This window comes from Canis lupus, chromosome 30 (genome assembly GCF_003254725.2).
Source record: "Canis lupus dingo isolate Sandy chromosome 30, ASM325472v2, whole genome shotgun sequence".
In the NCBI taxonomy this organism is placed as follows: Eukaryota; Metazoa; Chordata; class Mammalia; order Carnivora; family Canidae; genus Canis; species Canis lupus.
Genome location: NC_064272.1, coordinates 4,381,251 through 4,397,862, shown reverse-complemented (window position 1 = coordinate 4,397,862; position 16,612 = coordinate 4,381,251). Strand labels below are relative to the sequence as shown.

The following is a 16,612-nucleotide window of genomic DNA, read 5'->3' as shown; positions in this document are numbered from 1 at the left end:
ACAAATATTAATTGAACAGTCTTATTGTAAAATCCAACATTTAATTTAAAAATAGTGTGACAATTTGATAACAGTGTTTATGTCAACTGGAGACTTATCACACAAATAAAGCAATTAGCCCAGGCGCCAACCAGCCAATAGCCTTCTTGAAAGGCTACCTACAGGTGGAAGAGATGATTTTCTCCACTCTGAACAATTTCAGGAATTACTATGTGAGTTGTGTTGAGGCAAAATATGAAGAGTAGGATGCCACACTTTCATAAATGGGCTAAGTTCTCCTGTCAAAATGCCTACCACTGGTAAGTCTGTATCACTGTTATAATCAAAATTTTATACCCAAGTAAATGCCTATATGTTCCTTTCTGAATGTCACCACTACTTCTATTTCTTGGCTTCTCTGCAGACATTTGGTAAAACTACTGAATTCTGTGTAGAGTATTTCCTCCTTGGATGATTTGGAACATTCAAAATCAAGGCTGGTGTTCCTTTATCACACAATATGGCCTAAATGAATCATGCCCCAAAACTGGTACATATTCAAAGAACATGTTTAGGGAATATAACCAATAGTTGTGTAAGTAAAATATGATTAGAATAGAAAACGTAGCACACAACAAAATAATCTAAAATCTAGTCTAAAGGAAACTATTCAAACATCCATTGCTCAGATCCTCTCCAGGTGGGTCAATAATGCATAGGTGTCTGATTACTGTCTAGATTATTTAATCAGTCTCTAAAATAGTGAGTGCTAGGCACACAGTAGGCACTCAATAAAGATTACAGTTGTTTTAGGAAGAAAATACGATCTTAGAATTTTCAAGTGAGCTTTATACTCTTTGGAATTCCATTTCTAATTGCTCCTCATAAAAGACTTGACCAGTACCAAAGTGGGGGCACTGTCTCGGTGCATAATGGTTTTGTTTATCCATAAAGTTCAAAAGGCTTTAGCAACCTAAACTTACACAATTTGATTTTCTTGTCATTGCTCTCCTTATACCATCAAAGATGGTGCTTTCTTTCCTATTTCAAACTCATAAAATTGCTAAAAATCTAAAACTCAATTTGCCACATTACTGCTAATTTGAATAATGGCTGAATAAAAGATAGGGAACGCTGAAGCAGCATTGATTTCTAAAACATTTTGCACTTTCCTCCTCCCTGTAAAGTAAAGCTCGGATGCTACGCACAATTACACAAGAAAATCAAGAAAGCCATTACATTCAGCATTTTGTCATGATCATTGTTACCATGGCAAAAAGTGGGCTTAGTTTAGCACAGCTGCTACGGACGAGGTCTGCTGGCCTTTTGTAAAGCTGAGTAACAATCTAATACCAAATTCCGTAGCCTGTCACTGTTTTGTTTTTGTTGTTGTTGTTTTCCCCAGGATAAGACTACTGTGCACAGATGCTACTGTCTCATTCCTTAATGATCTGGGCCAGTGTCATCTTATTATTGTATTCTCACTGTGGGCCAGTGACTGAGGAACATTGTTAATCTAGAAAGGTTACCCCTTGCCCTACCTCCTGTTCTAAGGGGAAAAAATGTGTAGTGTGAAAACTTGACACTTCAATAATAGAAAAAGCACCAAGTTTCAACAGTTGTACTATAAATGACAACTGAGATATACTGGAAAGGGCATGAGTTTGGGAGTGAGAAAGACAAATGCAGCACGGCTAACTGCATGGCATATTATTTTCTCTCTGAGAATCGGTTATCTGTAAAATGGGGGGGGGGGCTACTTCCTTGTGAGGATTAGTTGAGAGAATACAAAGGCCCAGGCACACTGTGCATATTCAATAATAAAGCTTCCTTCCTTCCAACCCTTTCCTTTAATCCATGAGATTTCCATGCCTTCATGATGGTTGACTGAAGTTGGCAGGTAAACTGTTTTCTCTTGGAAGGCAAATCGTTTTGATATTTCTTACCTTTTGGATACTTTCCTCGGAGAGCTGAGGACAGGATAGTTTTAAATGACTTTAAATGACTGAGAATAAGCATATGTTACACATCAGAGGAATAAAAAGTCAGCATTGATATCATAATAGCCACCCTACCTTCCTATTCGTATTTTAAGTGATACCAACATTATTGCTGTAAAATGGGGAAGAGGAGTATAGAGAGAGACTCCTCACTCTGGGAAACAAACAAAGGGTTGCAGGAAGGGGAGGTGTGGAAGGGATGGGGTGACTGGGTGACGGGCACATGATGGGATGAGCACTGGGTTTTATACTATATGTTGGCAAACTGAATTTAAATTAAAAAATGTAAACAAAAAAGAAAAGAGGGATACTAATTTTGACCTTGTGCAGAGATTTTTGGTTTTAAAAAAATGAAGTGACATTAGGAAAGCAGAGAAGTTTGAATTATCTGAGATGAATACATTAATCAAGTCTCTGCATTTACCAGAAACAAAGCCTAGCAGCATTTTTACCAGCTAAACAAAATACTGTTTTCTTAATGAGATTTCAGCTGTGTATCGTTTATCTTAAAGAGAAAAATGATGGGAACTTACCTATTCCAGTAGCTCCAGAACTGGTCGTGCAGGTAGGCATGGTGGCTACATTCATCACCAAATGAGGCTTTGCTTTCAATCCAGTGAATTATGTGCCCTTCCACAGCTAAAGAACAAAGCATTACTAATATGGAGCAGAGAAGGCAAGACTGGGAGATACTGAACTCGGTCTAGGCCTCTCTGCTTCACATGAATGAGCCGAAGCTCAGCCCTGGCTGATGTCGATGGTTATAACCACACAACCACGCATTGTACATGTTCTTTACGAAGACCACTGATGCTATGATCACATCCCTTTCATTTTCATCATCACTTTCAAAAGTCCCCTCCTGTCCTCCCACTGCCACTGCTGCCATAAGTCGACAAGTAACGTGAAAACAAACTCAAGTCAACCAGCCTGGCTTTTCAATGGGACCCTATTTAAAAATTCAGAATTTAGGAATGCCTGGCTGGCTCCACGGTTGAGCATCTGCCTTCAGCCCAGGGCATGATCCTGGAGTCCCGGGATCGAGCCCCATGTTGGGCTCCCTTCATGGAGCCTGCTTCTCCCTCTGACTGTGTCTTTGCCTCTTTCTGTGTATCTCTCATGAATAAATAAAATCTTTAAAAAAAATTCATCATTTAGATAAATGACCTGAAAAGTGGCACCCAAAACGTCTTCAGAAGACATGTTTAGCTCTCAAATATATGTGAATGTTTTTAAGGCAGAAGATTTCTTCTGAACCTATTATTTTCTGCTATTCTAAAATAATTTTTTTCCCACAATTTCACCCTTTATTTAAAGCTGATCCGCTCTGGTAACATTTGCTAAAATTCACAAAAACTAAAAAAAAATTCTATGGAGAAAACACATCCCTTTTCCCTATAAACAAATGCATAAGAGAGTTTAAAGACTTACCAACTGGAACTTGTAAAATAAAGTCTGGTGTTTTGTCATAACCCTTTGCACGGAGCTGATCTTCATCTATGGGAAGAACAAATACTTATAACTGTTTCATTAACAAGACAGCAATATAATTGCTTTTCTTTCTTAAAAATTGTAAAAATTACTAATGCAGTCATACATATCTTTCTTATGCATGCAATGCTGTGTCAGAATAAATGAACTTTCTTAGCAAACCTGAAGCATAGATATAAAAATTCCTCTTTGTCCCTTCGGTATTTTTATGTCTTTATTATAAATATCATTAATTCAAGCTGTCACACACTACCTTTTTTGTAATTGAAAATACTCAAAATAATGAAATATACTTACTGATTAAAAGAAAAGGCTTTCACCACTGTGAATATCACTAATGTTATCAGCCAATATTGACAAGTTACAGTGAGGCACAAGCACAGTGGCCTTTACAATTATAGAACAAATGTTTTCATTAAAGCAATTAAGAAAGTTTAGTTTCAATTAGTATAACTATTCCTACACACAAGAACACAGAAAGGGCCAAGGACAATGAGATCACTACAGAGAATTAATTGCCCTGCTTAATTCCTTCGGTATGCCATTGTTTCTGGCATTTACCAGAGTTTTACAACTAACAATATGTAATTCTGAAAAGCAAATAGGCTTTGAGATGTTTTTCTAAGTCTGCTTGATTTCTTGATCCTCTGTAAATATCAACTATCCATGTAGAAGGAAAGGAGGCAGGAAACAGGGAGCTTGACAAAGTTGGAAAGAAACTAGCAAGGTGCTTGGTTTAAAAAAAAAAAAAAAATCTCCCAATATTTTCTAAATGCTGTCCTTGACTTCTAATGGCATTACAATGTGATTTCTGAAATGAGGAGTTCTCCATTAGATTTTGGAGTGACCTGGTCATTCAATTCCAGACATGGCTTTCTATCTTCACCCAACCTCAACTAATGGCCCAACCAAGTAACAAGGAAGGCTGTGTGGTCTCTTAACACCTACTGGGCTGTTGACATTGTCATGCATCCCGTTCGCCTGCCTGCATCACCTTTGATTAAAATTAATGGCCCATTCCCAGTGTTGGGTAGCTTATTTCCAATCCATTTGTCAGCCCAAGACAGTGGTTTCATGGCCAATGTTCAGAAACTCTGTTTTAGAACACTCTTGTGTACATCTTGAAAGGTCAGCATTTTAAATGTAAATAACCTTTTAATGACAAGACATACTTAAACTAGATGTTTAAGTTAAATTTTGTTAAAAGTGGATGTCCTTTATCCAGATTTGGGAGGATTGATGCCAGAATTTAGAACAATCTCCCCTCCCTGAAATTAAAAAAAAAACAAAAACAAAAAAACAACGAACTATTGAGATAAGGAAATACAAATTTAAGTAATTTTACTTAAAAACAATTTGGAAAGCTGGACTGCAGAAGAACAAGACTGGAACAAATTTCTCTCCTTTCAATATACTGGCCATGACGAGACTATTTCATGGAAAAGACATTAAAATCAACTCAAGTGCCTTGAACTGATGTTCCCCGTAGCTGATGAACAGTTTTAAATGCTGAGCTGACATTAAAAAATGGAGACTAATATTTTATTAAAACTATTCTAGCTTGATATACCTTTGTAGATGTTAAAAAAATCTATTTCAGTAAGAAAAATGATTATGTTTCTTATAGCAGCTCAAAACAAAATTTCAAAGGTCACCAAGCTATCCAAATGCACATACTAAAACTCCTATTAAGGCAGCTGCACTCCTGTTCCTGTGTACCAAAATTATCAACATAATACCTACAGTTTAAATTCTGTCACTTACTTACTGTGAAAAAAAACAACCCAAAACATGGGCAGAAAACATCAGGTGCGGCAAGGGAATCTTTCCATCTTTCAGTGGAAAACTTTGAAGTATAACCATGCACTTTCTCACTCCACCCTTTCTCCCCACCTCCCTCCCTCTCTCTCTCTCTCCCTTCCAGGTTGAAATTGATCCAATAGTAATTGTACCCAAAGGATAGTTTCTAGAAGTCTGTGTCACCATTAGTGATACCACTTTTTTTTTTTTTTAAATAGCAAAGAGGGTGTTTCACACATCTGAAATACCATGTTACTTATTGGATCTCTTCTCCATTATTTACTAAACTCTCACTGCCTCACCATCCTTGTTTCTGCCTTCACATTGTTACTTTCATCCTAGATTTCCTAAAAAAGAAGGAAGAAACAATGTGGGCAAAGTTTAGAGGAAATGACAGCATGAGTATAGGGAGTAGCATTATGAGCAGGTGGTCCTGCTCACCTGCTTTAGGCCCCAGGAAAAGTATCTAGCATGGATCATCCCATTGGGAGAAGTTTAAGGTCAGCCCCATCCTTCTGGCCTCCTTTCCTGGCCTCTGCATTATGTTCCTTTCCTGGCGTCCAAATCTCGATTCCTTACCAACATTATCCAAACCACTGGGTATGGATTTCAATTTTGGTTGACCATCTTGTTGGGGTTCCAACTCCACAATCTTGAGGTTATGGCTCAGTCACCAGCCCACACTTCCCTTCTGCTTCATTCTGTCTTCATTCCTTGTCTTATTGTGCTTACTCCCTGTTTCCCACATACTGGGTACAAAGCATGTGCTCTGAAGACAGGGAGTGTTTCTTTTTTGTTTTTAAAACCTATCCATTACCCCACTCTTACCACCAACATGTGCTTTGTATTTAACACTCAAATGGCTAAGTGAAAAAAATACAAGTGCATTTGAAAGAATACCCATGTTTCCCACAAAGCCTACCTAGACTGAATTAATGATTTTCTTTCCTGATTTAACTTCTTATTAATCAGCAAGGCACAGGGACAACAAATGTGGCCCAAAGTTCAAAGTTTATTTGGTATCTTTTACTGCTATCTTTTATCCTCGGTCCCAATCTGAGGTTCATCTCTATCATCAAAGGAGCTGCATCCCTTTTTTCCTTAATACTCATGGGAAGTTATCCTACTTTCTTTTTTCTTTGATCTGCAATATTTTAAATAATATTGGTATTTTCTATTCCTTAAAGTATGTACAGAGTTCCTCACAAACAACAATCTGGGCCTAGTACCCCTATGGTGGGGCAGCTCTTTGGTTACTTTTCCCATTTCTTTGATGGCTACTGATCTGTAGATTTTTGTCTCTTCTACAGTCAGTTTTGGAATTTATATTTCCCTTGAGAACTACACCTTTCATGAAGGTTCTTATAGTTCTTTGTACATATTGGAGCCAAATGGTTACTTAGGGTTCTTTGAACTTCCCAAGTAGAAAACTGGATGTTTAAGTAACCTAAAGTGTTCTTTAAGAAAAAAAAAATCAGAATTTTTAAAAAAAGTATGAATATTAACTACAAAGGGCAAAAATGAGTAATAGCAATGTTTTAGAATAGCACCTTTGATATAACTTCCCAAAATGCTGGATCAATATGAAATCTATCTCCAATCCTGTATAACTAACTTATTTGGTGAATAAGCAGGCTCATATTTAAGGTGTATATTAAAAATGCCCAATATATTTCATAACTACCAAGCTTGTTAATGTCACAGTTCAATGTTCATTATCAGAATATTCTTGTTTAAAAGCAGGACCTCTTAGGCTCGAGATTCACAAAATGTGGGATTTTTAGATAACGTGTGTGACTCATGAAACAGTATTTCTGAGCTTTTAAAGTCTTAGAGATTACTAGTTCAATATTCCAACTTACACATAAGTGGCCCAGAGGAATTAGGTGACTCACCAAGACCTAGGCCTCTCAGATGGCCAAAGATACAGGTAAGAGCCTGCGTGAATCACATTCTAGTTCATCCTAACAGACCACATACCATTTTTAATTATGGCAAATATTTAAATTTGATCACATGTGACTTTTATGAAGTAGTAAAAAAAATTCTTATTCTCCTCCTAGAGGATCTTGAAGCACAGGAGAGGTGATGGTCATCTGTCCCATATTATTTAGGTGCAATGTGCCTAAAGAGGAAATGAACTAGATAATCTTTTGATTTCTAGTATTTCAATGCCCTCTCTCCAACTCAAGTTTTTTAAAAAAATGAAACTGCATCCACTGATAAAACTGATATTACATTTTTAAAAGCAACCCAGATCTTCATTTATTTTTAAGTTGTCAGGCCTAACCTTTGGAGAATATTTTAAAAAAGGAATTACACATACGTACAGAACACTGTGAAAGTTTAATTTCTCAGGCCTTTTAATTATCCTCTCCTCTAAATGCCCTAAAATACCCCAAACAATTAGGTACTAATTACACAATTTCTTTTTCTAAAATAAAGGGCTGATTTTGATTCAGAGAACAAAACACATCTGAAACTAGTTACATATACTTAAGCATCATAGAGGGATATGAGAACTACCAAGGAAAAGTCTGAGGTTTTCATTTGTTTGTTTTATTAAAAGGCCTTAAAATTTTAAGAAATAGTTTTTTCCCCCAGGAAAATTATGCAAAATTCCAGTTCGTAACATCTGAAAATGAAAGGTAACATTCTGACGTGACCTTTTATCTATGCCTTTGTCAAAAGGTTTCAAAAATGCTAGATTAAAATACATTGTATGATAAAAAGCACTTAACACCTATTACATTTCTACTAAATTGAGGAAAGGCAAAGATATACATGAATACAAATGAAAACTACAGTATATTTTTCTATTCTAGTATTTTGTTTTTGTTTTTCTTTTTTTCCCCAGACACTCTTATGCGATACCTGGAGCCATGACCTTTGTATCCATATTTTTATGTTCTCAGAGAATGAGTTACACAGTCTTTTCTACTCAGTGTAAGAAGTCAGCAATGTTTCAGTAATGGATGTTACTATGATAGGCATATTATGTGCAAAGGTACACAGAACAGATATGCATTTAATGGGGAGACCCACAGCACAGATAAATGAAATCTTTAGAGAACCTCAAATTTCATTACAACCATTAGTTTCAACCTTTTCCCCCAAAGCCTCTTATCAAAGCTACTAACGGAATACAACTGACTGCTTTGACCTTGTCCTTTGTTTATGTCTTCAGGGGACAATACTAGTGAAAACTGAAGTGCCCTAAAGATAGGAAACAAATGGGAGGTCACAAAGCCGGGACTGTACAAAGTGGAGCTGAGCCGGCTGGTCCCTGCCAACCAGTGGCTGTGGAGACAGGAGATACGATTGTCAACAATAGAAGCAGAACTCTTCTATATTGTATACAACATTCTGAAGTCTTTGGGTTTCATGCCACAAAAAGAGGGATACACCAGAATGGTAGAGTGAGTTGTTGGAAAGGCACTGACTGGGGCCAGTTTCCTTTAAACAGAACAAGGGCATTGGACGGTCACTTTTCTTTCCAGCTCCCAAATTCTGAGCAATGTTAGCCCTTATTCCAGTTTTTTTGTTTGTTTGTTTTTGTAGCTGTAGTCATTGATGTCAGACCCTTTTGCAGGGCCAACTCCATCTGTCCCAGAACCAATCTCAATGAAGAAAGGAAAAACTAGCAGTTCTGAGACAAAAAAGGATCTTCTACATACACACACACTCTAGAACAGTCTCACAACACACTTGACTCCCAGTGCCTTTTGATTTTGGGGACTAAAGCGCCAACCTGCAATTAATTTTCTGTGGAGTGAGATATTTGATTTTTTTTTTTTTTTTTTTGTCCTGCATCCCATTCTGTCTGGCACTGCCATCCTACTCTTATAATATGATTCTGGTGAATGACCCAATAATGTAACCCCCGAAACCATCAACTTCAGGGGTAGACACTTGTAGCTGATTAGAGCCCTTCCTCAGAGCCACTATCTGAAAGAATAGAATCACAAAAGAGAATCAGTGACTTGTTTCTGGAATTAAGAAGTCTTAGGAATAAGCAAACTAGCAACTAGGAGGGATCATCTTTATTGCCTAAGAATGAAGCCAACACAGAAAAAAGAAGAGGGAGAGAAGAGATATTGATGACATTGCTTTTTGTATTCTGGATTCTATACACACCAGAAGCAACCTTCTCTCCTTTGGACTTTCCAGATATACTGTTAAACCAGTAAGTTCCTCTTGAGTATGTGTAGAATTTAGTTTGATTAGATTTTGGACACAGCCAAAGGAGTTCCAATATCTCATCATGTGGCCAGGAAAGCAGACAATCAGCAGACATAATGAGGGAGGGGCCCAGGGCAGAAAGACTATTATAGTAAGTGGACAGGGCAACCTGTCACCAAAGTTCCAGAGAGTGTGTTGTCTTCTAGCAGCATCTCTCTCTCTCTCTCTCTCTCACTCTCCATGGTTCTTTCCTCTTAGTCCCAGGGAGAAGCACACACAGCATATTCAGTAGGGGAGGAGGAGGATCCTGCACCATGACAATTTCCCCAGGAAGGAAGGACCCAGTTCCCCTATCCCATTTCCAATATCATATTCCCATTATTCTGAAATCTGTATCTTATTTTCAACCTTCAGAGAGACAGGAATTTAAATACCTGATACCTTATGAAATACCCAACCATGTCAATTCTCTTCAGCCTATGTAATCATGTTTTATTTCTAGTTTCTTATTCTCTACTGCTAACATCTGCACATAAACACAACCTTAGCACTCTAAATCTCATCTGTTCCCGCTGCCTGTTCTTCACTTGAAGTCATAATCCCTTGTTTGTCACATCATAATCACTCCCCCAACAGAGCACTACTGCTTCAGGTGGGGAATGAAACAGCAGGAGCAGATGAACTCTTAGAAACAAAGATCCTCATTTACTTATTTTTTTTCCAGCAAGGGCCATCCCTCACTAAGCCTACCTGGCTTTACAGATTATACCCTCCTGGAGTCCCACAGAGTAATACACGAATGCTAGAAAAGCACCTATGATATGCTGGTTTGCCATAAAGCAAGACCAAACACAGGAGGGTGAGGCATGGATAAAGCAACTGCCTCTCAGGTGTCACTCAAAATAATTGTTAGCTTCTACTAACAGGGCAACATTCACTGGCAAGAATAAAATATCTCCAGAGCCACCCTTATTAAGCCAAATGTAACAAGAATTTGCACCACACAGTGGCTGTGGGAGCCCCTAATGAAAGTCCCTCTGACCTGGAGACATGCCAGCCCATGGAGGATGAATGGTTTGTCTCCAGTCTCTGGGATAAACTCTTTCAGAGCCTCTGACAATGCAAACAGTCTTGTCATCTTCTTACTATCCCTGTATTTCTTTCCTCCCTTGTCTTTTGTCCAAAGCTCCTCCTTACCCCTGAGAAGAAGGTGGGGGGCCTCATTAATCACTGGAGAGATAAAAATCACAACATCTCCATCAGTAGTTATAGTATATTTTCTATCTTGATATTAGAAATGGAACAAACCCTTAGTAGAGGAGATAAGGATGATTGCAATGCTTGCTGGCCAACTTAATAAAGGTTAGGAAGGGCTCTTTGTGCATCTACGCCAAGGAACAGGCAGCAGGTTCTTCACATCTCAGACTTTTAAGTGCTGATAAAGAAATGTTAATTCTATATTAACAGTCCTTGGAAAGAATGGATATGAACTTACCTGAAACTTATTTGAAATTTTTCTGGAAGGCTCTATGTTTGATTCAACTTTTATTTTTTTAGTCCCTAATGGTGCCTGCTTAAACTAAGTAATGTAAAAGGTATCAGTCTGCTGAACCAACAAAAGAAAAGGTTGGTTAGCATAGAGTAAGATGACCAAACTAATGAGCTCACCTAGCCAGACTAGATGCACATGGTAACAGGAATGTGCTGGTGAGACAGCAGATGAGTAAGTGAAATTCTATCACCACTTCAGGAAAGGTAGCTTATGAGCCAGGAGTATTTTCTTTCAATGTAAAGGGTAGCTATTGATTTTTAATATAATCTATATCTTTCTTTCAAAAGTTTAACAGAAGGAGCATGACAACAGTCTTGGATGTATTTATTTTCATTATCAAGACCATCTCAGTAAGGTAAGGACTTATTGAGATGCACCAGAGGTGGAACCATATTCTTACTGGGTTGGACACAGCAATAGTTTGCACCACTGTAAGCATCCAGAGGGTACGGAATGCTTATCATCATTTTCATACTAACTAGTATAGAAAACACACTCAAAAAAGTTAGTTAAAAATAATGCATGAATAATAAATAAATAATTATAAGAACTCTGAGAAATTGCTAGAAATTACCTGTATACATTTGTTTACATCTTATCTCCCTACCTGACTCCAGAAAGGCAGGACTTCATCTGACTTAATGTCTAGTTCCTAATAAATACTACCTAACTTAATCACTTATTTTTGGAATAAACGAATAAGTGTATGAATAAAATATATTTTTTTAGTTGGAAAAACTAAACATTTATTCAACTTTGATTTCTCTGAATACAATGTATTTATCCCCAGAAGTACAAATGGATACATTTATAAAATAGGATAAATCCAAGAGTATACACAAATCTTCAATGAAAATGGCTCTTCCTTTTTTCTTTCCAATAGTGTCCAGTTAAATCTTGTGCCATACCAATTGCTCAGTATATGGTTATGGATCAAGGAAATTCAAAATATTATTAGGGTTAAGACAAAGGTTATTTTTATCTTTTCTTTCTTATTGGTAAAAGAGGTCACATAAAATGCATATTTTATAAAATTACATATAGAGCACAATGAATGGAGAATTTAGAATAGGATAAAGACTTTCAGGGAAGTCATAATTTTTAAGGAGAGTTAATATGTAAAAATAAGAATCCTTGTCTTTTGAACGTAGTGGCCAGATTTGAAACCAACAGAATGAGAAAGAGAAACAGAAAAAGAGAGAGAAAGAGAGATCAATTTTACTTTTGCTTATAAAACAAAGTAAAACAAACATGTTTGTAATGTCTCTGTAACAAAATTCAGGATGTATATACATATGTAAACAAGAAAATATCAGATTAGTGGCCTATTTATAGACCAGTATTTTTTTTTTGGTTGATTTAAAATGATAATCTATCTAAATTTACCTGGCATAGTACTTTAGATCTAATTAATCACTGTAAAGGGGTATTTACAAGGTAAAAGAAAAACCCTAGAACAGTATTTCACACAAGGCTTTGAATTTTCATGCTTTAACTTGTAAATAAACAAGTAATAGTTCAGTACTACATTAAATGCTTAAAATGCACAGAATAAATTACCTTCTTTGTATGCTACTGCTAAGAAAATGCTTAAAAACAGCACTGAGCTTATAGAGTCAGCTAAACATCCTATAATAGGATGTATAATTTGAACGATGTTCAAATAAACATCGTTTATTTGAAAGATCAGTTAAGTATGACCTTTGGGTATGCTTCAATAAAATAATTATCTAAAAAAATAAAATAAAATAAAATAAAATAAAATAATTATCTCTAGACTCTATAAGCACAGAGAACTAGATGAGACCCATGAAGAGTAAGTCCCCTTTCTGAACTTGTATGCAAGTGCTAATGACTCCTTGGCCATGTTTCTGCATTGTCTTTGCTGGCCATGGTCAATCCAGTTTAACACAGTTCCCAGAATCAAGGGAGGTAAGGACCTGGGACTCAGTTTAGACCACATGTAAGTCTTCTATTCTTCTTCCCTTTTGGGGGTCTTCCAGTCCTCAGGAAGGAAGCAGAGCAAAGCTAGGCTAAGCAAAGAAATGGTGTCAAGGGCCTGACTACCCATTAGCATATGATATCAAGAGAGTAACATCAAGCAGTCCTGGATATATGACATCTTAGTTGGTGACTTAAAAACAGTAAAATCAATTTGGCCATGCTACATTGCCACAATCTGAGTGATCAATGTGATCACACATATTGAAATGCCATAGTTCTAAGAAAAAAGTCATGGTGCATCAAGGGTCATCCATTCCAATTGGTTCTGAGACATTATACATTCTATGTCTGGTTAGACTTTATTTTCCTGCAAGATTGTTTCTTGTTTGTAGTCCTCTTCAATGGACAGAACTAAGAAATATGGGTGCTATATGTGCATACACGGATACATATAAATATGTATGTTCATATACACACATATACAACTATATACATATTTAATTTTTTAACCTAACTGACCCGTGAATTTATGCTGTTACTTCCATTTTTTGGATTAGATTTAAAAAGGTGATTTCTAGGGGCACCTGGGTGGCTCAGTCAGTTAAGCATCTGATTCTTTTTTTTTTTTTTTTTTAAGATTTTACTTATTTATCCATGAGAGACAGAGAGAGAGGCAGAGACATAGGCAGAGGGAGAAACAGGCTCCCTGTGGGGAGCGTGATGCGGGACTAGATCCCAGAACTCCAGAATCATGACCTGAGCCAAAGGCAGATGTGCAACCACTGACACACCCAGGTGCCCCAAGCATCTGACTCGATCTCAGCTCCAGTCTTGATCTTAGGCTCATGAGTCAAGCCCTGTATTGGGAACAATTTATTAAAAAGTAATTTAAAATAAATAAAAGATATAAAAATAAAAGATGATTTCTATCTAATTTACCTTCCTTCCCTAGGCTGAACATTTCAGCTGTCCTTACGTGAAAAAACGTGCTACTCTTACAGACTGAAATTTAATTCACTAATTTGAGGCCATTTTCTTAATTTATCAACTTTCTTTAGAAAATAGAGAATTGAGATTATTTTTGAGATCTCTTACCTTAAAATTACCAATAACCTTAAAACACACTCAACTCCATTCTCCAGTTCATTAATAAAAATATTGAATGCTAAGGCTTAAAACGGACTTTTTGCAGGCCTGTCTTCAACATCCTTCCCTAATTGATGTAAGACCATTCTGTGGACTTTCTTTGGCCAAATCTTTATCCATTCTGGAACAAAGGTTGTATATATAATCTAATATTCTGTGATTTTTTTTCAACCTAAAAAAACCCCACTATGCTAACTTAAATATCTACATAAAACATGTGCACTGGGGATCCCTGGGTTGCTCAGTGGTTTGGCGCCTGCCTTTGGCCCAGGGTGTGATCCTTGAGTCCTGGGATTGAGTCCCACGTCGGGCTCCTTGCATGGAGCCTGCTTCTCCCTCTGCCTGTGTCCCTGCCTCTCTTTCTCTCTCTCTCTGTGTCTCTCATGAATAAATGAATAAAATCTTAAAAACAACAACAACAACAGATGTGTACAATGCACATTTAGGTTTGCATAGAATCTTTAAAATTACCACATTTACAATGGAGAAGAGGAATTAATTCATTGTAGAGTGCTTTATGGTTTCTGTGATCAGTTATCACATGTATGCCCTTCAAGGCTTAATTTTAATGCTTCAGATGTTGAAAGAAATAATAATCTGTAACAAGATTCCACATTGGCACACACACTAAATAACAAGTCCATGTACACTCGTGAGATTTTAAAAAATCACTATATCTATGGTGACAATGTCTCGCATAAAAATAATAAAAGCTTAATATTTAGCTTTCAAGTAAAAGGACACTCTGATTCCATACATGAGACAAACATATCCAACATGAATTTTTCTAACTATCCTTTTTAACATATAAAACATTTTACAGACAATATTTCTTTTGTTTCTTTCTCTCATAAAGCCTAGATTATTGCTAATATCTCATGACACCAAAGGTAATACTGCAACAGATATTAATGCATTTTTTCAGCCACTTATTCCATAAAATATTAATTGCAAGCCTGTGCACGTGCTGTATATACAGGGATTAGGTAACTGAGTTCCTGCTCAGTTCTAAATCAATAAAAGATAACATGCACAGCATCAATCATCGTTCCCTCTTCCTTTAGTACATACTAACTGCGAGTGGAAGATTTAAAAAATATATATTTAAGCACTTATGGAGATATTACAAGCTAGAGAGAATGTAAGTAATACCTACCTAGGAAGGACAGGTTTTTCTCCAGAAGCAGGTCTCTCAGCAGGACTTCATGCTCATGACCAATGGCACTGAGAAGTTTGTTAAGGAGGGTAACACAGGTGGAATTATACAATCAAAAATATGCTAATAACAGGTCTCTACTGAGATGAAATAGAAAATAGAGTAATCATAGCAACTATTTCCACCTTTAGCCCACATCTCTGAGGAATGAGATTTCTACATACATGCCCTCCTTTAAATGATTCAATGGAATCTTCCAATTTCTATAATGTTTATATGCATTTGGGCAAATAAAGATTTGTAAATGGATGTGTACCTTATCTTCTTTTGAAAGGAGGGAGGGTCATTTGAAACATCCTTAGTAGGTTAAAAATCCCTCAATTCAGTTTAATACATTTATTAAACACTTACTAAGCACAGCAAAGAATACCTTTAAAGCTAAGGAGTTTCCAGTCCTACTGAGTTCCATAAATCTTCTACGAATCCATACTTCCATACTTGTCCCACAGCCAGCATTTCTAGCCCCTGTCCCACTTTCAGCCTATGGTTGGTGATCTTCTGTAATGGGGGAAGCCAAACAGCTGACTTGTTGAGAATTCTATACACTCTGGAGGAAAGAGTGCATGTTGCAAAGGGCTGTGGGTTAGGGTGCAGGTGCAGAGGCTGCTTCAAGTCTTTCTCTTGTGTGTGCGAGCACACACATACTACCATATGCATAGAAATAGATATGTACAGGCACACGTCAATTCTTTGAATGATTACTAGGAGTTAGGCACTATGTTAAGTGCTTTATATATGTTACTTCATCCTTAGGTTTTATCATCCTTATTTTATAGATGAGGAAACCCAGGCTTGGTTGGAAAAGAATCTGCACATAGTCATACGGTTCACATGTGGCAAAGCAGAGGATCAGAATATGATATCGACAAAGCCTTTTGTATGACCTCCATACAACTTCTTGAAAAAATATTAAAATTATGTAAAAATAATTGATTCTAGCTAATATTTCTTAAATACTGTACACTAAGCCTCGGTCTTAAACACTTGGGGTACCACCATTTTTTTTTGGTAAGTCCTCAATAAACTTTGGTTATTTTATTGTGATAGTTTCACAGCTTCATTACATTTAGCTGCTCACACATGCATATACCATTTGTTTCACCAACATCTTTGGTTACTAACAAAACCACGCTGTTCAAACCAGAACATAGAAGTCATGGACTTTCTCTTATAAACCTCTCAATACATTGGCAACTCTTGTTGGTGTCAACTTAAAACTAAATACAATAATTCACCAAACTTTTACTACTTACTCTGCTACCATCCTAGCCTATCATTTGTAAAAACTTTTTTAAATTAAAA

The 16,612-nt window shown here is 36.7% G+C and overlaps 1 protein-coding gene and 1 long non-coding RNA gene across 16 annotated transcripts in view; one reads left to right on the top strand and one right to left on the bottom strand.

The window, feature by feature from the left end:
* Positions 1-16,612, bottom strand: part of CDIN1 (CDAN1 interacting nuclease 1) — a 232,985-nt gene that overhangs the window by 115,863 nt on the left and 100,510 nt on the right. For 14 of the 15 annotated variants that reach the window (XR_007407338.1, XR_007407339.1, XR_007407337.1 and 11 more), the window contains 3 exons: positions 15,251-15,318; positions 3,411-3,476; positions 2,513-2,618 (listed from right to left, as the gene is read on the bottom strand). Coding sequence is in view for 11 of the 15 variants with exons in the window: in XM_049104301.1 (XP_048960258.1) it covers positions 2,513-2,618; positions 3,411-3,476; positions 15,251-15,318 (240 nt within the window). In the remaining 4 variants the exon portion in view is untranslated. The remainder of the gene's footprint in view (positions 1-2,512; positions 2,619-3,410; positions 3,477-15,250; positions 15,319-16,612) is intronic. The other variant, XM_049104307.1, reaches the window with a different exon arrangement.
* Positions 6,063-16,352, top strand: LOC112676166 (uncharacterized). Its single transcript, XR_003146351.3, has 3 exons — positions 6,063-9,456; positions 11,292-11,359; positions 16,087-16,352. It is a non-coding gene; the product is annotated as an uncharacterized LOC112676166 (long non-coding RNA).